Source organism: Typopeltis vanoorti, chromosome 24 (genome assembly GCF_054136105.1).
Source record: "Typopeltis vanoorti isolate ZY-2024b chromosome 24, IOZ_Tvanoo_1.0, whole genome shotgun sequence".
Taxonomy (NCBI): domain Eukaryota; kingdom Metazoa; phylum Arthropoda; class Arachnida; order Uropygi; family Thelyphonidae; genus Typopeltis; species Typopeltis vanoorti.
This window is the reverse complement of record NC_143572.1, coordinates 59,314,124-59,340,327: the sequence shown is the minus strand read 5'-3', so window position 1 is coordinate 59,340,327 and position 26,204 is coordinate 59,314,124. Positions and strand designations below refer to the sequence as shown.

The 26,204-nt window shown below is 37.2% G+C and overlaps 1 protein-coding gene across 1 annotated transcript in view; it reads left to right on the top strand.

Moving 5' to 3' along the window:
- The first annotated feature begins 5,292 nt into the window (after positions 1-5,292).
- Positions 5,293-26,204, top strand: part of dally (division abnormally delayed protein) — a 156,090-nt gene continuing 135,178 nt past the window's right edge. Inside the window, exons 1-2 of the mRNA XM_090413514.1 lie at positions 5,293-5,625; positions 5,797-5,955. Coding sequence (XP_090269640.1) covers positions 5,421-5,625; positions 5,797-5,955 — 364 coding nt within the window. The 5' untranslated portion in view covers positions 5,293-5,420. The remainder of the gene's footprint in view (positions 5,626-5,796; positions 5,956-26,204) is intronic.

Genomic DNA, 26,204 nt, shown 5'->3' with positions numbered 1-26,204 from the left:
TCCATACGCATGCACTTGAAGTAGCGCAGAAGCACTTTGTGTCGTCTTTTAGCATGCGCTGGTGCGTACATCGAAGCACTTTATTAATGGTTAAACTGAAACATTTGTCGACACTTTTACTTCCGGCCAGCCTTTTGTCATCAATTATGTCCATCCGCTGTTGGCTAGGGTCGCCCGCAGCGAGCAAACTGAGCGCGGCCTTATCTCAGGAACCACCATTAGAGTTAAAGAATGCCCTGATGGGTGGAATGCGGGAGGCAATACGGGGTTCCTTCGTTTGGCGGGAAGGTAATTTTTTTTTTTTTTTTTTTTTTTTTAATAGAAGAAAAGTTGAATAGCTTTAACTGCTTCAAGTAAGAAAATGGAATTTGAGAACTTCCCCCTCTCCACCCCCACCCCCACCAAATCATTATTTTTGCCTACGAAGGTGTGTAGACCTTCATTATACAAAATCCTATATTAATGTTTAACAAGAAATATATATATTTTTAAATTTATTCTGATTAAATAAAAAAAAAATAAACTGATAGGATATGATAATGACTGGATTTTATTGCAATAGGACTTGAAGGGGCACAAAGGGGCAAAACATAAACAAAATTATATGTCTACAGCACAAATACCAACAAACGACTATTCTGTTGTTGATGTGTAATAAATGACGTCACTATACAAGAATGCTACTGCAAAAAAAAGTGCTTTTTTAATGATTGTTGACAATCATTTTCTTGTTTAAAATCTAAATAATCTTATTTTGCAATCCAGAATCAAAAATCTAAACGATATTAATGTAACCTGAGAATCTGATTTTAAGATTAACTCAAATACACCTTTGATATCTCAACAAACTTTTTTATTTTTTTTTTTTTTTATTATTTTTTGGTTGGTCTAGCTTCATCACGTATTTGCTAGGGCGTTAATCTAAAAGGTTGAGGATCACTTTAGATCACGAACTCGCTATTACCAAATGCCGTATCTTGCATCACGTTTATCCGATGGGTTTTTATGTTCTCTTTATTGCCATCTGTTCCTTCATCATTCTACTTCTTAATCTTTTCTTGTTGTCATCTTTATTTATCCACAACATATTGCTTATCAGTTCAACGCCCTCTGCCGGGCACTGTTTTCATTTTGTTCTGCTTTTATGGAGGGCATTGTATCGCAATGTCTGGTTTCCAACATCTCCCCTCCCCCCCCCACCAGTTTTTCTCTTTTTCGCTTTGCTTCTAAGATGGCGTAGATCTCAACACCAGCATCCCGTCAATGAAGAGATCTCCCCGCACTCTCCAACAGAGCAGTGTTGATAGAAATTCGCGAACTTGGCAGGCATGTTGGTGGTAATGTAAAAGCTCTCATGTGTTAGGGCAGATGTAGCGATGTTTATGTATACCAGGGCAGCTACTGTTGTAGTAATCAATCATAGTGGATCAGTGCATTTCGCTATTTTACCCTTCGACTGGTGCGCGCGCGCGCGCGCGCACACACACACAGTAGTAGACATGATCCTATACGTACTGGGAGGAGATGCAACAAAAAAGAACAGCCGAAAAAGATGGATCACGCCTCAAAACTTTGTAAACTTAGCAGACATGTACAATCAAAGGAAGCAGGAAAATGGGGGGGGGGGAAGTAGACGTATTACGGGTGTAAATGTGGAAAAGTATTTCTCTTTTCGTTTTTTTTTTTTCCTGCTTGCACTTTATGTTGTTTTTATTTCAGTATTAACTCATGGGTATAAAGATGGGCTGTTTCTATTTGAATTCGAATAAACGAGTGCGTGAATCTAGATGCCGTAACAAGCTCATAAACTCCAGTTGAAATCGATGGTTTTAATGTATATGGATTTGGTGTCATCGAATTAGAACCATGCACATTGCTAATAGACGTCATTTTGTTTTTTGACATTTCCTAGGATTTTTTTTTAATTCGACTTTCAACACACTGTTGAGAGCCTCCATAGCTCAGTGAGTATAGACGAAACCCTTTGGTCGGAAAGACCTGGATTCGATTCTCGTCAGTGACATGAGGAACTAGTCTGGTCTCTGGTCTCTTTCGACTAAAGGTGAGTTAGCCGGTCTCATACGGGGGGGGGAGGGGTAGAGGGTTTTATCACCCGGAAACTCGGGTTTTTCGTCCTCCAGAACAGGCAAATCGACCCCGTGAACACACATGGATTACAGTGATGAATACGTCTCAGCCATATGCCGATCTTAGATGGGAGATGAAACTCATCTCCCATCTAAGTTTGAGTCATTTTTTTTTTTTAATTTTATTTCTGAGAAACGACTGTGTGTCGGCTACAGAGATCTTAAGGGATATAAAATAATAGTTAAAAATTTAACAAAAATTATTAATAAAATTGATAAAAAATATTTACTATCAAATATACACTATAATCCGACATCAGAGGACGCCCTATCATGTCCATGAAATCTCTTCTAACACGAGATCTCTGTTGGCCTTTTATGCCTGGATCTTTTCTTACTTTAAGTGCAATTTTCTTGAGGTAACTTGAACTTCTATCGAGTTTCATTTCAACAATGTCATGGCCTTCCATCTTCCACTTACATACGATGAATATCGGACAGTTTGGATTTGAGTCTCTGAAATTCATCAATAGTGAACGAAGAACATTAAATTAAGATTATGTATTGATATGGAGTTTATTTACACACACACAGAGAGAGAGAGAGAGAGAGAGATAAACAAGATGATGTAACAGTGAACATGAAAGCTATACATTGTACTGAATTGAGTCCGTTAGCCTATCTCTGTTCATTTAGAATTCTGCCTGCATTTCATGGTTGAAAGCAAGTAATACCAGATCCTATGCATTCACTGAATCATCCATCTTCCTGTTTCAATACTCTCAACAATCCCATGAAATGCAAACGCATGAGGCGTTGGTGAATTCTGTTAGTTTTATGCTCAGCATACCGCGAACAATGCGTTCCAACATAGCCATCAGACCTCTCATTACGCCGATGGCCCTTTATTTAGAAGAGGTGCTTTATATACGTAAACAAACACCAATAACACACCAAGAACACGCTACAGTTTAATAGCGAACTCTAGTTTTAGCGAACAATAGCGTATTTGATTTACAAAAAAAAAAAAGCGAACGAAAAAAAATCATTTGAAAAAAAAAAAGCAGTTATCCACGTATAGTTCTTCCATTGTGCACGAGGTGGCGCTACTTACTACTTTAGCTAGTCAGTATACTTTTAACTGTTATCGATCAGCTTTACTCAACAAATGCAAAATTTTTGCTATATACCTATAAAACATGCTGACAACAAAAATGAATAAAAAAATTCTTTTTTGAAATTTCTCGTTGGTAGAAAAATTGATAGGCATGTACCAAATAATTAATGACACTTTTTTTTTATTATCTAAAGAACGCCAGTTAGCGAATCGTTTTCTGTTAATATTAATAAATCATGTTTTTCTTCGAACTCGATAAGTAACTTAATAAAAATTGCACGTATTAATTAAATTTAGTTGATTGAGACAGCAGTGACACTTCTCTGCAAAAAAAAAAAAAAAAAAAGGTGGAACGCCCCCTAGTGGCACTGCAATGTTTTTATTGAATATTTATCTAACACGATACGCTATCGTGGTGAATGGAGTGTTCTTTCTTATTAGCATAAGTTGTTATATTATTGACGTAGTAAAAATGAGCGATTTTTTTTTTTCTTGGAAAATTCATTCAGATGAAGAAGTTATAATGAAATTACAAAATTATATTTTTTGGATTACATTTTTAATGATTGAAATAATTAGATTTATACGAAAGTAAACAAACATAATATACTTACGGATTTTTATTAAATTAGAAGGCAAAATGTACAATGTTTTAGTATTATTATCAAACGTGGTCTCTCTTGCTTTCCTAGAGAATAGCTACATGGAAGGAGGGAATCTAAATAGCCAAGAATAGCGCTGCATAATTCATTGACGAGCCTTTATTATTGCTATGGTAATGTTCGTATTATTAAACAATGAACTACTTTGTATTATTTATGCAACAAAAGCCGTTAATATAACAAAAGCAACTGGATTGGTTGGTCTTTCTTTGTCACTTTCATTTACCATAACCTGAACTTCATTTAGTAGATTACGATTTTTTTTTAATTAATTGAAATTTACATCGTTTTATACTATTGCCTTTGGATGTATATCAAGTATCTTTTGACTTTAACTTCGGCATAACCTGACCTGAAAGAATCAATGAGTGGATTCTAAACCTTTGTATTAATAAATCAACAGATGTCACAAACATAAGCGGAAATCAGTTGAATTTCTGTTTTGTTACATTTAGTCAAGTCTTTCATGGAAATGAAAGACTTGACTAAACGTGGAAATGCAGCAATATCCTACGTCTTTGAACTATATTTTCTAGAGGAATATCTTTCTTTATATAATGGATTTAGACTTAGCTATTCCAGATGTTCATATAGATAGGATTTTCAAACTTTAGGGGGGGGAGGAGGACAAATCTTTTGTGTTGGTGAAGAGGGGAGGGGTAGGAAAAAGAGTGAACCGAATGAAGTACGACTTAAGTATGTGATGTCTTTGAAAGTTTTTGAAATTTCAAGGTATTTTTTTTTTATATATAATCATCCCCAAATCACGATTCAAATACGTTCTCGCCGGAGATATAAAGTTGTCTTAAAATTTTAATAACATATTTAATTTATTTCTAAAGTTTTATTTATCCGGTTAAATAAAATATGTTTATAGAAATTCAAATGTTAAAAATTTCAATTATAATTTAAGTCTAAATTCAGATATACAGGTTTAATTATAATTACTTTTATAAGTATTAAAGGAGTTGGATGGTAAAAAAATTAAAATAACTACAGATGTTTTTCATGTAATTTCATTTTCATTTCTTAGCTATTAAAAAGGAAAAAAAATCGATTCAAAGCAGATTGAAGTGGCTCGAAATATTTTAGTAAACGTACGAAATCCCGAGTTACATCACAGTTCATCCGGTTTTGTTCTATGCTTATGAACAGACTGACAGTGCGATCTTATTAAAAATAAGGAAGAACGAATGGCCTAACCTTTACTAACAAAATAATTCCAATGACGACAACCGTCATTTTAATTATCGTCCAAACTTCATCCCCAACTCCTATTAGCACTAAACTATTTCCGTTATCCATGTATCCAGCATCACCTTTTCTCTACCACCTCACGGGCTACGTCACACATCAGCTAACCAGTAGCAGAGCGCCTGCTTTGTTACGTGCCTCAATGGCATACAGCGTTGGAGAAGTAAGCGACTGTGGATCTTTCACCTCCCATGGAAGCAGACGAACAGGGTCTTGTACCTCTGTTCCGACTGTTCGATGTAGTTCCTAGCTAGCAAAGCAAGGATACGCGTATCTTATTCCCCGTGTGTGTCGCGAATCATGGCCTGTCAGACATTGGTGTTGTGTTTTTTAGTGAGTCTTTTATTTTCTTCTCTCGTTCTGGGCAATGTCGGTAACACAACCGAGCCTACTGGCGAGGATGATGCGGTAGCGGACGCCTCTTCGTCTTGCACGGAGACCCGACAAGTATTCGTAATGAAGCAGATTGGAAGCTCCCAGCTTGTGCCAGAAACACAGATCAAAGGTAGGTTCGAAGAGCAATGCAAGCTACGAAAGGGGCGCCAAGATTCTTTTTTATTTGCATGCTCAGGGGGGAACGCGCGCGGGGGGGGGAGGGGTATTACGTTTATATATGCGTGTGCGTTTTTGTGGGGTTTTGCCACTGTCTTATTCTACCCTTTATTATTTGACTTAGGTGATGATTTAGAACTGTGTCCTTCTGCTAAAACGTGTTGCAGTCAGACAATGGAAGAAAGATACAGAGAAGCTGTCAAAAAGGATTTTAGGAATATGTTGCAGGCGTCTGGTTCGTATCTAAAGACTTTAATTACGACAAGTGCTACTAAGTTTCGAGGTAAGCATTCGAAAACCATCCACAGAACCATTTATTTAAGCGATCACACACTTGTTTGAGCGTTTTTAAGGATGCAAGTGGTCTTAATCGAATAACCGTTTATTATATTTCTTTTAAAGTTTCCAGTATATATATATATACATATCGCTATAAATTCTGCGCCAAAAACAGACGCAAAAATCTGTTCGGTAGCTAGTTGCTAAGAGAAAGAAAAACAAATAAAAAAGCTGTCACTATTACCGGTAGCCTTGATACTGTTTTTAGTTTTGTTGTACACCATACTTTGTGCAGTCTAGAGAACGCCCTCTAGTGGCCGATTTTTATTGTTGCTAAAAAAAATGCAAAATTATTTTTATTATCGTTTGGAGTCATATAAAGGCATCTTTTTTTATCAACCCGTGTTATAATAAATTTCTTACTTTGAACGATGAATAATGAACATCATAAGAATTTAAAAGAATTCTTTAAAAAATCATAATATGTGAACGAGATTCGATATATATTTGTGATTCGGGATGCGATATCTATCGAGTTTTCTTCATTTCAAAGTTTCGATTGAGTTATATTTTAAGAATTTTTAATGAATTTATTTACAAAAATAAACCTGATTTATTAATTCGAGTGCTTATGAATTTCCTAACACCGTGTAGGATTATTCAGCTAGTAAACTTATCGCATGAACTTTGTCTGTTTACATTAAATCATCGTGTGTTTATTTTTTGATTAAAGTAGAATCAGCCGATGTTTACATTGCTTTTAAACTTGTATGCAAGGAATGCACGGGGATTTATTATTTAGCTTCCTTATTTACCGCTTTTCTAGAAATTCTTGGGTGGGAAATTGAGGGTGGGGAGTAAAGGGAGGGATGAAGTCGCGAACAAATTGAAACCGAGTTGTCCGAGAGCTGAAATGCTATCCGCTTCTCCGTGGTATTCAGCTCGGACCTTGCTAACTTTCCCCTTCCCCGTCGTCCCCGATGCTTCACGAATCGTCATTTCTAGAATTTCAGTCGCGTCCTAAAGAAGGTCACTAGCGAAACTGCATAAACTCGCTTCCACCGACGACACAGGTCGAGACGTCAAAGGGTGTAGGGGGGGTTGGTCGGCGGGTAGGAACGTGTCAGCATTATAGAACTCTCTTTTAAGCCTGCGTTACTGGCGGGAATCGAGGCGCACCTGAAAGCAATCTCCCACTGCGCTTGTTAGGGTTAATGCTCTTGGGGGGGAAGGGGAGAGAGAGCAAGTCGATGTGCCGGGTTTGGTATACGCATGTCGGTAACCCCCGCCGAAGAATGGTCAGTTTGGAAGAAATGCTCACCTGGAGGGGAACGGTAGCAGTTTTTGATGGTGAAGGGATCATAACGAGGTCACAGGTGTGCTGGGAGTGAGTTAAGCGAAGGGGGAGATGTGTTGTCAATGGTTTGTGCGCAGTGGACATTCCCCCGAATATCCATTGGAAGTCCAACAATTGGAATTCCGATTTACACTTTCAGCGCCGATGATTAAGATGTCCAGTTTCAATGGTTTATCCTTAAGTAACTCAAGGTCATAACTGACTAGACGATGTTGGTGGTTGGCGTTGGAATGTTGTCTGCCGCCATGAACTCAATGGTTTTGCTGTTTTTCGTTTTTGGCTGGAAAAGCGTCCGACTTTAAACCCATCAGTGTAAGAGGAATTTCTTAAGCTCTCTCCTCCGTTGCCTGTAGCATAGTTGGTAGCCACTAAGCCCTCTGGTTGGACACGGTGGGTTCATTTTCGTCGGAGCACCACAGGAACCCTTCAACGAAAAGTGCGTTAGAACTCCGATACAAGGACGTTTCATTCTCCGAAACACATCACATATTTTATCATGCCTTCAGTTACTTTCTTGTAATCTAAAAAAACAAACAAACAAACAAGACGAACCTTCACGCAACAGTGAGCTAATTCGATGATCTTTCTACTGCCCTTTCTCTGTTCAGTATAGCTCGAGTGATAATTCCATATATTGCAAACAACATTGGAACTACGTATTATTTTATAAAATGCAAATTTGGAGTCTCCTCCTATATGCTTTTATCTCAAGAACATCGGCTTTGAATATGCGTGTGATGAGCTATAATTGTACTTTATTGGTTAGGTAGGCCCGCGTACATCATTGGTTAACATCAAGCTAAAGACGAATGAACAGATACTACACTTTGAGGTGCGCATCGGTTGCTAACAGCATGTGTAGTATCTGTTCATACTACCAACTCTAGTTTTTTTTTCCCTGACGATTGCCATTTTATTTTATTTATTTTTGATTGAGTTCTATGGAAAAGAAGGACACTCACATTACTTCTTGTAATTAAACATCAATTTGTTCAAAAAACAAAACAAAAAAACTTTCGTATCCGTCCATCTCAATCACATGCCGATTACTATGCAAACTTAACGAGATATTCTGGATAAGAAATATCGTTATTCTCATTGAGTCGTAATTCGACAAATTCCTTAAATGCATCACTTTTCGATTGAACTGAACCCAATTGCCGCGAATAGTGTAATAAAAAAAAAGTCGCAATAGATAATTTAATCATTTACAGTATCAGGTGTCATTATCTCCTCGTGCTTAAAAGTCGTCCTAAAGATAGCTTAACGAGAGACTAATTTAGTTCGCGATATGTATCTTAATCTGCGAGCAATTAATCTTAACCAATTTTCCGTTTGTTACCGGCAAAATTCGGTTGGCGCCCTTATTAATGATCATAATAAACCCTTTCTTTATTAACCTCCCCGATAAAGTTTTTATTTCGTACGTAGGCGGAATTATGTGGGCGTCTGAAAGTGTGTGGGTTTCGATAGCGATCTGTTTTAAGATTACTTTTCTCATTCCACTACTATTTTAACAGCTACGCAGCTTAACCACAGATTATTAGCGCTAGCACACGACGGACCAAATACATCGAAAACGTTCCATTATCTGCTTTTATTGTATGTTTCGTTTGCCTTTTTCAATGCAGCGTGGAAGTACAGGTAACGGTGCGCTTGCGCAGTCCACGAGCTGTATATTTCGTTACCTGAGAATTAAGCAGCGCATTGCGCGCGATTGCAGGTTTCTATTGTTGTCTGAGATTTACAACACGCGATATATCGGCAGACGAAATTGCGCTTTTGGGCAGTGGTGGCACGAGCACATGCTAGAGCGTGCGCATTATTAGGAAGAAATGTACGATGAAATATTTCATTTCCTTATTTGACAGAAGGCTGTTTTTGATTGGAGGATATTCCACATGTGAAATTATCATTTATTTTCCAATAGCCACAAAAGGAGATTTCTTTGTTTATTTTTACAGCACAGTTCATCTTTTCTTTTTTAAAAAAATGGAATATTTTTCTTTTGTGTTTAATGACAGACTTATGCATCACATTTTTGAGGTGAATACTCTTAGAGCATCAATAAATAAAACAGAGTCCAGTTAGCAGAGGCTCAGTAAATACTTTTTAAACTGCTGGATGCATATACACGTACCGAGATACTAATATAGGACATTATTAAATACAGGAAACGGATGGATGACCTTCGTTTTGACGGTGAGTTCAGGAAGGGAGTGTATGGAGGTGGACGAGAGACATTTGTCACGAGTTGTTCGTAGATATTACGGACATCATGGTGTGCATAGGTTATTCATCTACTGTTTGAACTAGCCAGGTTTAATTTTATCTATATCTTGTTACTATATTCGGGAAAGGAGAGTTTGAATGGCAATTATTCTAAATAGTAATACAGATGCACCTTTCTACGGCGATGGCAAAAAATAAATACAAAATATTTTGGAGGGTAGAAAAGGGTAAGTTCCCTTATCAGTCTGACACGACCTTGAATCATTTGTTTCTCAAGGTCAATTCAGCGTTGCACATCGAATGCCACGCCTGAGTGTATCTGTCTGGGGGGGGGGGTAGTGGTGTTACATGGACCGCTGGCTTAGCTTCCATTCCCGTGTTTCGTCTGGGTGGTTCACAATTATTATTTTTTTCTCTCTTTTGCTTTATAGTCCTTGTTGAATCAGGAAGTGGGATGTATTCAGCAGATTACATGTGGTACTTAGGATTGTTATCCCCCCCCTCTTAGAAAAATATATTTATTTGCCGCAAAATTGTACATGAAAAGGGCTATTAACCACTATTAGAGTTTACGGCAAGCGCCAACAATCATATTATTGTCGAAGTCTGTAAATATAATTACGTCCCGACTCTAAGCAGGAGGCTCTAGATGTACATTGAAGATATAAAGACCCAAACATTGACCGGGTCCTGTGTGTTTAAAACGAGTTCTTTTTATTTTTTTTTTTTATATCATCATAGATAGCGAATCTGTCGTCGATATTAATTTTCCTTAACACATCCATTTAGTGTCATTTGATATCGCGGTAATCAACCGAAGCCGCTACAGTAGCTCCTCCCCTCCCCCCTCTACTCTTAGCACGCGCAATGTACACTGAGAGATTGATGATATCTTATCAGCTACTTCTTTGATCGGAAGGGTAGTGTTCCAGTAAACAGGCTTTGAGGTTGGTTTTATCACTGCCGCAAGGCAGTCCCTCCCGTTTCTGAACTTAAGCCACAAGGAGATGTCTTAAGTATTTCACTTAAGGGATAGTGGGGGGGGAGTGTTTGTTTGCGCCGACCATTACGACACTTATTGAAATCTATCCGCTTTTTAAATGAAGAGTTGTAAAAGTGACGGCAAAGCGCCATCTGTCCGCAAATATCAGAACTAGAGTACTGGAGAAGCTCGTATATATATACCTTTGATGGGATTGCTCTTTTGCGGGGAAACCTTCGTAGCCCAGTCGGTTTTGATGATGCCCTTTGCTTGGAAAGGCCCAGGGTCGAATCCCGTCTAGGATGCGAAACCTCCCCCCAAATAAAGACATAAGTTATAGTTCCCTTGTTTATACCTAAATGGAAATCACTAATCACTACTAACCGACTAGTCATATGTCCATTGCTAAACATATTTTTTCGACATCGGGCGCTAGAAACATCCCTGCCCGACGACACCCAATTAGTTCGAAACAGCCCTAAGACCATGAGCGTCCGCACAAGTTGGCAAACGGGACACTTACCCTCCCTCAAATCTTCTTGTGAAAAATAACTCCAAAAAAAAAAAAAAAAATTATTGATGTAATAATTTGTCTCCAAGCTCCCTCTCCCTTGGAAAATTTTCTACGGATGCCCATGCCGAAGACGTATAGTCTTAAGTAACACTACTAGTTCTTTGAAAGTTCATCTTTAAGTAGTGCCAAGGTAAGTCGTGTCGACCGTTATAACGTCAACTATTGTTTGTCTGTTAAATTTATCCTACCGCACAGTAAAGAATATTTAATTCTTCTGTTAACACAGTTGTGTTACAATAAAATATTTATAAGCCAGCTTTATAATGAAACTAACCAGGCTGCTATTAGTATATTAAGATGTTTTAATCGCGAGATCGAAATGAATTTTATGCAAATTAGCAATCCTTTGAAAAAACGTTTTTTTTTTTTTTTTGAAAAAACTTTCCATTAAGAAAAATTAATATATTGAATGTATAAAAAATAGCCATCTTTTAGATGCACATTAATGGTGTGATGGAAGTATCGATCGTCCCCTCTAAGCCACGCAAATAATTCAGTCTTTGGGATAAGTGCAGGTCACGTGACTTAATAGAATAACAACAGTTCAATGATTTTTTTACAATATGCCACGTTTTGGGCATGGCGCAAAAATGGATGGGGAAAAGAGAAGTGAGAGGTTGCAGTTGGGTCGGATAAGACGCCAGGGATTGTGGCTGTCGCCAAGAAAGATGTCCCGTTGATTTGATAGCTAGCCAAAGAGAACCACGTCCGTCGCGACTTGGCTCTGTTTACCTAAGTTGTTATCGCATTGGCCAGTGGAATGACCCTCTACCATGCGAAAGGCCTTATCTATCGCTGACAGGGTTTTGTTTGATGGACGGGGGAGGGGAATGAGAGGGTGGCAAAAGGTTGCCACTTACTTTTGACGAGCGCCGGGCGAACTCTTGTTGACGTGGCTTCTGTCCCAATTGTTTGCCGAGTTGTTGTTTGTCATAAAGTCCAGCTTGCCTTGTTTTTATGACTACTCCCCTTTTAAAATAGCATCTTGAGACACTAAGCTGGGCTCGTTTACCTGCAGGCGATTCGCTTTAGCAGGCTAAATGGTGCGAAATGTCTAATGGCATCTTAGGATTGAAGTCATCATTAATATCCAATTTGTAGAAAGAAAAAAAATCTCCCCCCCCCCCTAACTGCAGACAGTTAAACGCATCCGGGTGCGGGTCATCGCTAATGTTCTGCTGCAATAGGCGTTCCTGTCCCTTACCTCTTTCGAAGTGTTGTTTGGTCACAAGAGTTCTCTGGCCATCCAGAGTAGGCCTAATTTCATATCACCGTCAAAATCTGCTAAAGAAATTAATAAAATTATACGAAGAAGAAAATGAAGGGGAGAAAAGAAACTCCTATTTTGTTTGAAGTATTGTAAGCCTTTAATTATATATATTTTTTGATTGTTTTCAGTAATTTTTTTTTTGAGAAGAGGGTGAAATTTTAATAATTTTCCATTAAATACTTGATAATAAATAATATTTAAATAGGATTTACTAAAATAAAGAGCCAAAAGACTTCGTTTATTTTTATATAATTTTAATAGGAAATAGTTTTTCGGCGTCTCCCTGGCGAACAAACATTTATTCATAATTTTTCTTTTTATCTAAAGCAAAGCCACTAATGCTATTCGTTTATTTTATTTATATGAATATTTTTACCTACTTTAAAAACGATTCTAAATTTAATTTTGCAAATAATTACATTTCGCGCGTGTTTATTACAAAAATGCACACTTCGATATGCTTTTATTTTTTTATTTTTGGTAATTCCATCTACAAAAGGTTATGCAACCATACATTAGTATTGGGAGTGAGAATCCTATTTCTACTAGAGAACAAGGTGGTTTCCGTTGCCTTTGAACTCCCTCCCCCCCCCCCCCACTTTCGTATGAGACATGCCTTAACGTTGACTGAAAAAAACCATGGAAGTTCTACGCGTGTAAAGACGGGATTTGAACCTGTGTGTTTCCAACCAGTGACCTACGGAGGCTCTCGGTAATATTAATAAAAACATTAACAAGAATTAAATTAAATGTCCTGCTATGGTGAAAGGTTAATTGTCGAACGTATTGAAGTTCAAGACTATGATAAAATCACAACTTAAAAAGCAAACGATAGCTAACGGAAGTGGAGAGATATTTTTCCAAATTTGGCAGCAGTGTTAAAAATATTTTTAACTCGCTTATTACAAGTTAAAGGTCGAGAGGAACTTCTGAATTACTTATTATTTTAATAACCGACTAAATTTTTCTGAGTCCTTTTAATTGAAAGTGACCACAGTTTCATACGATGAAGTAATACGAAAATTCGCTAATCTTAAGCGCAAAAAAAAAAACGTATTATATAATAGTTCGTAAATAAACATGACTTTATTGTTTATTTTTCTGTTACTCCCACCCACGAAATATCCTCTAGTACACGCGAGTTGCATAGTTTGAAGATAAACAACCATCCACCGTCACACGTAATGTACATCCTGAAAGCAAGCTCACAACTCATTCGCAGAAGTCAAACGACTACCACACATGATGGTAGCGTATACCTAAGAAGTTTTTTTTTTTTTTTTTTTTGCGCCAAATCAAACCATTTGTTGCAATGTGGGTAACGTAAGCAAAGAGATCCTCCGTTGATTGATGTTTTTTAAATTCAGGAACATTTAGCAAAATTGTATATGCAAGAATTAGAAGAAAATAAGACTCCTCCAGGAAATTGGCTTTTCCGTAGGTAACGATGCATTGTAACCAAGTTAGCTCCCTGTACAAGTTGGCTATCAACCAGATAGTGTGTTGAGGAAAACCCATTCTTTTCATTACACCCACAGTTTCACTCAACACACTATCTGGTTGATAGCCAATTTGTACAGGGAGCAAGAAGCCACTGTAAGAACAGGTGTTGGATTAACTGATTGGCTTCAAGTTAGAAAAGGAGTTAGGCAAGGATGTTTACTTTCTTTTCACTTATTTAGTATATATACGGCGGACATCATGCGTGAAGGAGTTCTTCCATGTCATTACAGTACTCCTTTGTAATGACATGGAAGAACTAAGACAAATTCTTGACATAATTAAAAAGATCAGTAATAACAGGGGACTTCAACTAGATCCTAGCAAGACAAAGATTATGGTTCTCAAAGGAAATACAAACAGGGAAGCGCTTGAGAAACAAGTGTATCTTAACGGAGAAAGAATTGAGGAGGTCAGCAAGTTTGAGTACCTGGGATCCATTATTAATGTGAAGAATTGCTGTTCAGAAGACTTCAGAAGAAGGTTAAGAATGGCTAAAACAACAGTCAGAGACATGTCTAATATCCGGAAGGATGGATCTATCTTTATGGGAACAAAGTTGAGGATTTTGGATGCAGTTGTTTTTCCAACAGCGACTTATGGATGCGAGACTTGGAACCTAAAGAAGTCAGATAAGAAAAGGATACCTGCTTTTGAGATGTGGTGTGCTACAGAAGGCTGTTGAGGATATCATATACTGAAAGGCGTACAAATGAATGGGTGTTAGAAAAGATCAGCAGAATTCTAAAGCTCCTTAAGGATATTGACAAAAGAAAGTTAAAATATTTTGGACACATTGACAGGATGGAAGGAGGACTTCTCAGAAAAGTAATAGAAGGTAAAGTTCCTGGAAAAAGAGGAAGAGGTAGCCATCAATGAGATGGATGGATGGTGTGTGTGGAGCAACTAATCTTCAGAGAGTTGAAGTCTCCAGAAAAGCAAATAACAGGACTACATGGCGAGGCCTGGTATGGCACATCACTGAGCATCGGAGTGACCCTACGACATCTGTGGATGTCCAGTGAACATCTAGATAGATAGATAGATAACTTTTTTTCAAAATCAGTTTTGGATGTGCTAATTTGGACTTTGGTATGAACACAAAAGGAAGGTGAAGATTCAAAGAGATTTGGAGAATGGTTAGGGTTCTATGTATTCTATGGTTCCAGTATTGTGGGAGACACAGGACCAGTTCACTTAAGATTATTGAAGATAGCAAATATCTCACGTATCCTTACTTGCTTGCACTGTACAGTTGGAAAAGGAAAGCCATTTGGGGTTGCTATTAAAATCTACAAGGAATGATGGCCTCACCTTAAGGAAATTAAGGAAAGGTGAATTGAAGAAAATCAGCAAAGGAAAGGAAAACCTTTAGAACAATGCCATTGGGAGAGGGGTAGAGGCCCCGGAAATTTGATAGAATGTGGTTGAGAGGTTTTTAGCCAAAAAAAAAAAAAAAAAAGATCAAAAAGAGGAGATTTTCTAAGTTGGAAACACTGACATGGTAGATCAGACGAAATGCATTCGCAAATCCATCTTTTGGTAGAAAAGGGTCGATGAATATTTATAGTTCGGAAAAATAGTGTGAGTACTACAAGGTGGAAATGGACATCATTGAGGTTAGCACTAACACGACGTCTATTTATGAATACACTCCGAGAAGTTCTCCATATCAGTATGTTTAGTCCAAATTGGAAGGGACATGGGATATACAGTAACGGATTCTTTGCTAAGACATATACATGGAGAATTTCGTGGCTCAAAATTGTAACAGTAAATTTTTCGCTATCTGACCTGACCTTGGAAGCCTTCGAAGCTGTTACTGTTTTGTTCTGTCCAGTATACTATCTAATGATCGAGGACAGAAAAAAAAAGTTGAGAATTTTCATTATGTCTGACGTAATTCTGTCAGACACTGCATGCTTGAAAAAAATGGGGCGGGGGACGTAACCGCTCTTGAGATCCAAGTATGGATTTTGGCTACTTCAAGTGGTTTCTATTCCTGGACTATTAATTTGCGATTTAAAAAAAAAAAATCTGCTTACCGTATGTATAGAGATAACAATGTTTTCATAGATTTGATATGGTAAAGAAGCTGCAGTTCCCCTCACCCTTCGTTAATACTAACACCCCTTCCATCACCTCCTTCGCTGATTTACAGCATTTCCAACACATCTCTTTAAACGCCAATTCTTCATCGCGACAAACTCTGCAGACGTAGCCAAAGCAAGCCGTGTTTTCTTTAGCGGTTATTTCAACTCAAGTTTTGAAAGCAAGGGTGTCTAACATTAGCACGAGTTTGCGTGTACATTAAGAGAGGGGAAAAAAAAAAAAATCTGCGGATGGCAAGAAGACGCGGGTCATTGAGACGCTAATAACCTCCATCTGGCTTTAGCAGATCCGCATCGCTTAGTGAAACACATGCAGATGCAGAGCCAGCGGTTGCATCCACTGAAATTTATTGCTTACTTCTGTTTTTAGTTAAGAAACAGGTCTTAAAAAAAAAAAAAGCTTAATTTTCACCCAACTTATTAGGCCAGGAGGATCATGGTTATGTTTGTTAAACCATTGCTTCTAAGTTTGTTTGACGTTTTGAGCGCGTTTTAAATCTGAATCTTGCGATTGTTGTCAACCCTCGTGTAACCTCCCCCCCCCCGAGGGATAAAGTCACGTGATCTGAGACAAAGTAGGCAGTCGCTCTAGCCAACGACTCCTCAGCAACGCCAATTTCCGTTTTTATTGCGTATTTATATTGTGACAGACGAGACAGTTTTCCGATGTCACTAAAGGCTCCCCCCCCCTTCCCTACCCAACCCCCCTCTATTTATTACCCAACAAGCTGTAAAAAAGTGGTCGAAATTTCCTTGAGAACTGATTTCTTTCATTGGTGATCGGAGCCAAAGAGACCCATCTTTATGAACTTTTTTTTTTGGCGAATTCTTATAACCTTCTAAAGAGGATCAGAGTAGGAGAGTAAAGAAAAAAAAATAATAAAAGTATCCCTAAGTAATATAGCCTGGGATAGGCACTTCCTTGAGGTGACCCCTCCGGGTGACAAATGACGGGAGATTACTGGCGCCAAAACCAAGAACCAATCGCTAGAGACGGAAATCGAACAAATTTTTGTCCATTCGTTTCTTCTGGTAATAGAGTTGGCCTGATTTCCACTATTTTATGCAATGAAGAAAGAGAAATCGGTTCACCTTCAAGGTCAGGCATCGCATTGACCCAAGGCCACTCAAGAAATGCGTAGTTAGCCCTAATAACAGAAGTCTGATGAAACGAGGGGGTATACATATAAGAAAGATTTTTGAGTGTTTTTAAAAGAATAATTAACAAAATCGGAAACATCTAAGACAGGGTAGATCTTACGCATGAGCTCGCCGGTCTGTTTTCAAAGTTTCTATTCATTAATTTATAATGTAATCTAATTTTCGAAATTAGGCTATTAACGCTCTTTTTCAATAATTATAATTATACACCAACCAAGAGTTTACTTATCAAAAATATCTATAACTTCCTGATATACGATTGCTATAGTATTAGACCGAGTTTTTGCCTGGTCTGTGGTTAAGTAGTTCATACCAAGCAGGGGTGGTTCGTGCATAGGCACTGCTGAACTGCAGCATCCCCAATGTTTCTCGATATATAAATACATCTATTCATTTATTTATATTTGCTTGTAATATTTAATTTTATCATCAACGATCCTATACAATTCTCTTATTTTGTATAAAAAATAATAAAAGTCCATCTTGTAGTACTTAGGAGGACGAAGGACGCTAGCAGCACTGTGTTTACCACAGTTTCATATTCCTACGCGCGCAAGCATATGCACGTCATAATGAGATGCGAGCTATTAGCGTAATGCGGCACTGTCCTTCGCGCAGTTCCACTGTTGTTTGTATGCAGTTTGCGCCACTAGTAGGGTTCGTAGTGCTTATCGTGCTTACTCCGTCTCTTTAAATATTTGGACATTACAATTAAAGACATAACATTTGTTATAGTTTTTATTTTAGAACATTATTGGGGTTATGATAATGGGTTTTATTTTTAAGTAATTTTGAATTATATTAAACTGCATAATTTTATCGATAATAAACTATTTTTTCATGAAACAAAACAAGAGGAATATATGTTATTTTTTATTTTTAATATGTTTAAGTAATTTTGAATTATACCAAACTGTATAATTTTATCGATAATAAACAATATTTTTTCGTGTTTAATTTTTTAAAAAACTTTTTATCATAATTTTGATATTTCATCCAAACACGTATTCACTGTACTTACACTGTGTATGTATATTTCAAAAGTTGCAGCGCCGCTACTGATACCAAGGCAATTCTGATGACGAGAGTTACTATTCTCAGTGGCGCACCCAGGAGCCCCCCCCCCCCCAAAGAAAAAGGAAAAACACTTAAAATTTTCCAAAAATCTTTTCCTAATTAAAATTCATTTTTTTAAAATTTATGTCGCGAAGTGTCTTCTATTTCTATACTGCTTATGAATTAGCGATCATTGCAGATGCTCAGTCATAGTTCGTATGCGTTGCATAGTGTGTATGTATGTATGTCTCGGGCCCACCCAAGATTAAACCCTGAGTGCGCTACTGACTATTCTCATGAGCTTTCTGGTCTGTTTTTGAAACTTTCTGTATATGCGGTTATGAAGTGAAGAGAGATTTATAATTTCTCCTGTTGCTCTGAAATAATGATCTAGGATTTATAAAATAGGTCTAAGACATGGGGATGGGGAAAGTTTCATGGAAGAAGATCTGAGACTGTCTTCAAAATAGCTGAAACGATAAAAAAAAAAGGCCTAAAACAGTTATAAAGATCTAGTCTAAACAGGAATGAAATATACTTTTGATGCCTAACTTAGAATTAAACGAAAATCTGTTTTATTTATTTACTTCTTTTTAATAATCTCATAAACTGTATCGCAATACGAAGTTGCGAATATGACAAGTTGTAAATACGCCTCCTGCGTTTTTTTTTTTTTTTTGTTTCATTTTAATTGACAGCTATCATTGGAAAATAATCACTTTACGTTTCAGGCGTGTCAGACTGTCACGTAAGAGGGGGTGGTGTAGGATTTCAGCCGTGACGTTTCCGGCCTATTGAAACTTGTGTCCAACACCTTCCTTCGCGTTGTTATTGCATCGAGTCCGTCCACTTTGTGATACTCGCAGATAAGAAACAAAAGCACTTGTTTTCCGGAGCTTGATGGGGGAAGTCTTTTGTTTACAAATTGCTTAATTAATTTCAGGGACATTTTCACCCCTCTTATCCCCCACGGTTACATGCTGTTATTGAATTTTCCGAGAGGATTATTGATGTGCAGAGTAAAAATCAATAGCCTTGTATTTGCCTTTCACTATTATCGGCAAAGGCTCCTTGCAGCATCGAGAGGGGGGGGGGGACATTATTGGCGCATGCTAGAAAGGAAGGAACAAGTCTCATACAATATCTTTTCTCTCTTTCACCCAACACTTGATGGTCATGTATATATCCTTGGCATTAAACATTTCCATCTATTTCTCGCTTGCCGTGTGTGTGTGTGTGGGGGGGGGGCACATATGTACTTCCCTCAGCTCTTCGCTTTTTTCTCTTTCTGTGGTTTCCAGGGTTATTTTCTGTATCCTCCTCGTCCCCCCCCCCTTCCAATGTAATCCTTCGATGCAGTTGTCTAGGCAACCACTAGACTGTAAGTAAGCCTTCATAACCGAGCCACTACTGTCAAAGACACCAAAGCGGGTCTGTGTAATCCTAAAGGCAGTTTTCTATACGATAGGGTGGGATGGAGTGGTGGGGGATAACTTAAGGGAAGGGAAACGTGGGAGACTAGAACTCCTAGAAAGAGCCAAGAAGGGGAGGCAACTCTAGGGATTTCCTGTACTACCAAATTAAAGCAATTATGGGATTTGGGAACGGGAATGGAGGTCTTTAAGAATTGTTTTAATTATTTGCTGGACAACCCCCGCAGACTTTGGAAAGGATGAAAGTGTCTTATGGCTACACACACACACACACACACACACACACACACACACACACACACAATCCAATCTCCACAAGGTTAATGGAGGTTATAGTCAGAATATTCTCTTTCATATTTCTGGATCTCCGAAATTAACACCATTTCTGAGGTCAATACTCTCGTGGATATGGCGTCGTTAATAGAAAGAATTTGGAAACGAATTCTGATCGTTGTTGATGGCAGGTGTTAAGCGACGGAAGCAATTTTCGCCAATCGAGCGAGGCGGTTTACGTTTAATTTACTTTGATTTACGTAGGAACGCACCACCCCCATCCCTTTCTGACTATATTCTACAAGAGTTTAATTAAATAAATCTATTTGGGTATACAGACATGTTGGTTCAAGAGTGAACTGGTTTTACACCTTGGTTAAAGAATTAGGATTCCGACCAAGGTCTAAGACCATAATTGAAAAGCGCCTCGGGGTTATGTATTGAATTCTTTACTGTAGATTTAAGCATGCGTATTCAAATATCGTTTAGAAGGTATACACTGCTCAAACCAATTAGGGGATAATTATAAATTTCTGCAGATAATTATAACTGTTGGGTACTTTATACGTGAATAAATATTTCTTACTTATGGATATGGTATAATTGATGAGATATTCTTTAAATAATCGATATTTACTACAAATTGTGTTACACTTGTAAATTATATCAAAAATATCTGCTAATTGTTTTGAGCAATATAGTTTGGAAGTGGGATGGAGAGAGTAAAGCAGGAATAGTCCAACTTGCTCAAGAAGTCAAAGAATTTTGGAAGGCCTACAAAATTTTGAATTCTCAAATGTTTTTTTTTGTTTTTTTCTTCTTCTTCTCCATCTATCTCTTAGAATGGGTAGTCCTCCGATTAGGAATAGCAACAAAATAATGCAGGTGGTACGTCACTTCTCTGCTGCATCCCCTATGGGCAAATATTTATGACTAGATTCCATGAAAATTAACTCTGAAACAATTGGAAAATAGAATATAGTTTCGTGTATAAATTAACTGCATTTTGTTCAGTAACGTTACACGCACGCACATTAAAGTTGATGTCATACATCATAGTAGTCTACTGTGATAAAGGTTAACTTATAATAATTTCATATTATAATAACTTCTCGGTAGGTGAAGGATGACGATTTTATCCCGATCATTGGCGCCATAATTTACTAAAATATAATTTTTTTTTTGAAACAATATGAAAAAAAAAAAATTTTTTTTTTCATATTGTTTTTGAAGAATTTTTATTTTTAAGTTCTTCAATGGCTTCTTTGTTCCAGCGTCTACTCACACAGAGTATGCAGAAAATTATTCTGCAATCTTTTAATCAGGATTTACGAAATACTGTAGAATAAACAGACGCCTCATCATGTTAATCTCCGAACTTGGAAATAATCTTGATCTCAACAGCTGCTCCGAAATATATTCTTAACCTCGACGATAATATTAAACTGGCGAAATAGAAGTACATTTTAAATTAATACTAATAAGTATTCGATAGTTATTATTTATTATTTGCTGCATCCCTCTAAAGATGTTTTATGCCTGTAGAAACGTGTGTTCATGGAGCCGGGCATTTTTTTAAATGAAAAACTGAGACCGGTTAACTCACCTGCAGTTGAAAAGCCCAAATAAAGGTTCCTCGCTCATAGACAGGATTCACACTGAAGTCTTTCCAATTCAAAGGCTTCGTTGAAACCTACTGAGCTACGGAGGCGCTTAGAACCTGTTGTAAAGGTTACAATATTTCTCAATGATAAATCATGTTTAAAAAATGCACAATAAATGTCGTTTGTCATTAAGAGGGACAAGTCACTTGTTAAATCTCAAAGCAATACATATAACGTACGATACTTGCTATGAACACCAAACAGCACGTAGTTCATGTTGGCATTAACATTCTAGTCGCGTTTACAGACTAAAATAGAAATCTTCTATTAGAATACATAGTAAAATATTAAGTACTAAACTGAACACAAGGTTTCTATTTTAGTAAGGATATCCTGTACTGAACTTATCGATTGATCAATGGTTTTAATAAAGGATATCCTCAGCTTTTTTTTTGCGGGCATGGTGAATTTATTTATTTATTTATTTTTTTGAAATTACATGAACTGTTTTAAAAACTTAAAGCATATCCATGTGTGGACTGACAAGCATATTCATAAGGCGATCTCCGATGCTTACAGCCTGTTAAAGAAACACGGAAAATAAACAGTCGCAAAGAAAAACATGTAGCATTAATGGGTGCAGACATTAGCACATTGTTATAACAGCTGAGCCTAGAGTATGCCATGTTTTTTTTTTTTTTTTTTTTTTTATGCCGTAAATGTATGCCATAAAACTAAGTTTACTATTCAAACACTCCAGATTAAATTTTAATAATAATCCGGAATGGCAAATTTCAATAGATTTCACTCGGCCAGAGCAAAGTTATTGAAGTATACAATTTTTACATGTTTGTCCCTTTTTTGCCCCTACACATGGATGTGTCGAAACAAAAACTGGGAATACTTTTGACACATTTTTTTTTTTTTTTTTTTTTTTTTTGCTAAGATTGTAAATGGCAAATTCCAAAAGTTAAACATGTCCAGCTGAGATTCTGGGAATGTCAGGTACTAGTTAATAGTTCTTCACATGTGACGTCACTGACCTCCGTATGGTCACTTCCGTACATCATTGGGTTTTGGGAGTGAAGTCTTCTGCTCGAAGTAGTGCCCTTTCTACAAGAAGTTGGTAGGATAATCGCAAACAACCATGCACCTAGCGGGATTCGAACCCGCAGCCTGTTGGAAAGTGGATACGCTAGCCAGCCGTCTAGGCACTGACCAATGTAATAGGACGAAGATGTAAACAAATCTAATAGATTGGTTCGAGACAGATCCTACATTGTTAAAGAAAAGGGGAGAAACTAGATAAATACTAAAATAAAGTTTTAAATGGTCGGTTCCAGACTCTCTATGCGAGTTTCTATTTCTTCGACTTAAAACCCTCAAAATTTAAGCCCTACATCTTCAAACTCCGTATATCCTTACCGAGATTAACAATTACACTAATGAAAAATCAATGTGGGCACGGTAATTATTGCTTCTTGGAGCAGTGGTCATTAGGGGTTTCCGTACCCCATCCCTAGGAATAAGTACGAATCCATTCCTAATGATCGCGATGCCACGAATAACTGCTTTTTAATAGGAGTGGTTACCATACCAACAGCACGCCTGATGTGCTGTTATAAAGAGAACACAAACTTGCATGTGGCGGGGAAAATATTTGCATTTTTAACGGAGGAAAGTGCGATTACAGTAACCCTCATTACTGTGTTTTTGGATGCTAGTGAGGTGGGAATTGTGTTAGGCCTAGCGCCTGCTTCTAGGCTGTAATTAATTGTTTCTAGTCTCGTATACACCTGCCCACAACATATTGCCGGAGCTAATTAACATAAATTTTTAATTAGTATGCCAACTGTTCGGTGTTGGTTTTACACCTTTTTCTTCTGTATTAAGGGGGATTATAGGTTGAGAAACATGCGATCTTTTGCTGGTAACGAAAGTTGATATACTGTCTCCATTGTACGATAGGAATGAAACGAGCTCCCTCTAGTGGAAGAACGGTAAATAAAAACTCACCTCGACAGAAAGTTTCAATGCTAATTATTTTTCTTTCACGTGATTATTTCATTTGCGTCCTTCGATTATATTAAAGAGATGCCAAAGTTTGACATAAAATTTATTATTTTAAAAATGAAATAAAATGTGAATATACAATCAAATTTAGAACTGATATCGCAGCGCCATCTGCATTTGAAACACTATTTCAAAACTAGAAAAATATATTTGACATTATAGAAGCGCCATCTATATGTGAAAAATATTAAGTAAAATTTGGATGCAGTCAAATTTAGAGAAATTGTTTGATTTTGTAGCACACTATCTGAATTTGAAACGACCACTTCAAAACAAGAAAGATATATTATTAAAATAGGAGTGGAATAAATAGATCAATTTTTCTGCGAAAAATACATTAAGCTTTTATTTATTTATTGGCACGCCTTTCTGAAGGCTTCATTTGTAGTAAAGGCTCATCAAACCTTTCACCAAGACAATAATGCAGAGATTCCGACCGTTCTTTTTATTACAAATAATGTACTCTGCTTGCAATAAAATGCAAATGACCAGTGCATTTTGTTGCAGGCGGCACTTGCGATCGATAGTAATACAGTGATCCCAGTGCCGTTTAGTCTAGCATCATATAATCTATGCCAGAGACATGAAACACAGATCCCAGCTACAATATCAAACAAAAGGTGTTGATGTTTAATTTATTATTACATCATATACGAAATATAGATAACCTCTTCATTATTTATATATTTATCTTCTCTTTACAAAGTCGATCATAACGTTACTCCAAAAATTTATCAAATCCCATTATATGGTTAACAATCAGGACAGTGAATATTGTACTGGAGATCATTGTTGTTATAACAATCAGGACAGTATGAATATGAATATTGTACAAGAGATCATTGTTGCTATGTTATGCAAGACGCAAGACGTTGCTGACTATAAGGGCGAAGCAAAATGCTTTTTTATTCCCTGCTATCTGATAAGGATTACTGTGTGAGGAAAAGTTTATGAGCTAAGAGCTCTGCCTGAGTGGGTGCGATTCAGAGATCTTCATTTGGAAGTAGGATGGCCTTCGGTCTCCTATATTTTGAGAAGTCTGTTTCATCATAATTTGCTGCTTGTTGCACTAATTCATTTGGATGTGAAGAGGACACTGAGAAGAACTTCACTGCTGAAGACTGCAGGAAAGAATAGATGTAGGGGATATTTGTATCCCGGTGAAGTTGGACATTTCTGACGTACCATGGTGCGTTTAATATCATGCGGAGACATTTGTTTTGCACTTTCTGTAGTTTGAGGATATTTGTACTTGAGGTGTGACTCCAGGCTGGGGATGCGTAAGTGATAATGGGTCGAATCAACAGTTGATAAAGGAGCAGTTTTATTTTGGTATCCAGCTTGCTATTCCTATTGATAAGAGGGTAAAGCTGTGCAATGACTCTTGATGCTTTTGAACATGAGGCTTTTATATGTGAACTGAAAGTTAGTTTTCTGTCCAGCAGTACACCCAGATATTTGGCTTCTGCTTTCCAGGGAATCTTGGAATTAAATAGGAAGATATCATCTTTGGGGAATATTGAGTTTTTAGTGAAGAGCATGGCAATACTCTTCTGAGGGTTTACTTGCAGTCTCCATTCCGAGAACCAGTGCTCTAATCTCTGCAGATTTTCTTCCAGTTTCTTGGTGACAAGGTGAGGTTTAATAGATCTGGCTGGTATAGCTGTGTCGTCTGCGTATAGGGCAATGATGGATGACATTGGATTGTGCGGAATGTCCGCCATGTAAATCGTGAAAAGTATCGGTGCCAGAAGGGACCCTTGAGGAACTCCTGCCAAGATGCGTCGTTGGGTAGATAATATATCATTTAGTTTGACTTGCATTCGTCTGTCACTAAGAAATGACTTTATAATTTGAACTAGATCTGATGGAATGCCAGCTAAAATCAACTTGTATAGTAGTCCAAAGTGCCATAACTTGTCAAACGCCTTCTCTAAATCAAGAAAAACTGCCCCGGTGTATTGATGCCAATTATAACTTGTGATAATGAATTCTATTAGTCTGTGAATTTGTTGGGTGGTACTGTGAAATTGGCGAAAACCAAACTGTTCTGAAGGAAGGATGTTTAATTTTTTTACTGAAAGTTGAATTCTGGAAAGGATAGCTTTTTCTGCTAGTTGCTATGTTATGTTCTCATCATAAGATAATTAGTATTTTATTATCTGAAATATTTAAAGGTGTCTTCTATATTTTTAGAATTTTAGAAAAATGCTAAATTAATTAAAAAACTTTTTCAAGGAATTTAAGTTTATTTATAAGTTGTATTTTTATTTCTAAGAGAATTTATAAAAAATCCATTAAAAAAATTCTAATCAGCTGTCATATTGAGCTCATTGTGGTTCCATGTTATGGAGTCATATGGGCCATACAATTCATTTTGATTACAATTGCTCCCACGAGATTAGAAACCTGTAGAGTATTTGCATCATAGGCTGGTAACAGGTTTCACAGTCCGGGAATATTGCAGTAGAGGCAAATGGTTTTCATTATCCCTATCATATTAATATGATGGTATGACAAGGTGGGTTATATAGATATTTGGTTCCTTCCATTTTCAGAAACGGGGGGGAGGTTCTTTTTTCTTATTATTCCATCTGTTCTTTAGCCCAAATTCTGAGTGACAAGAA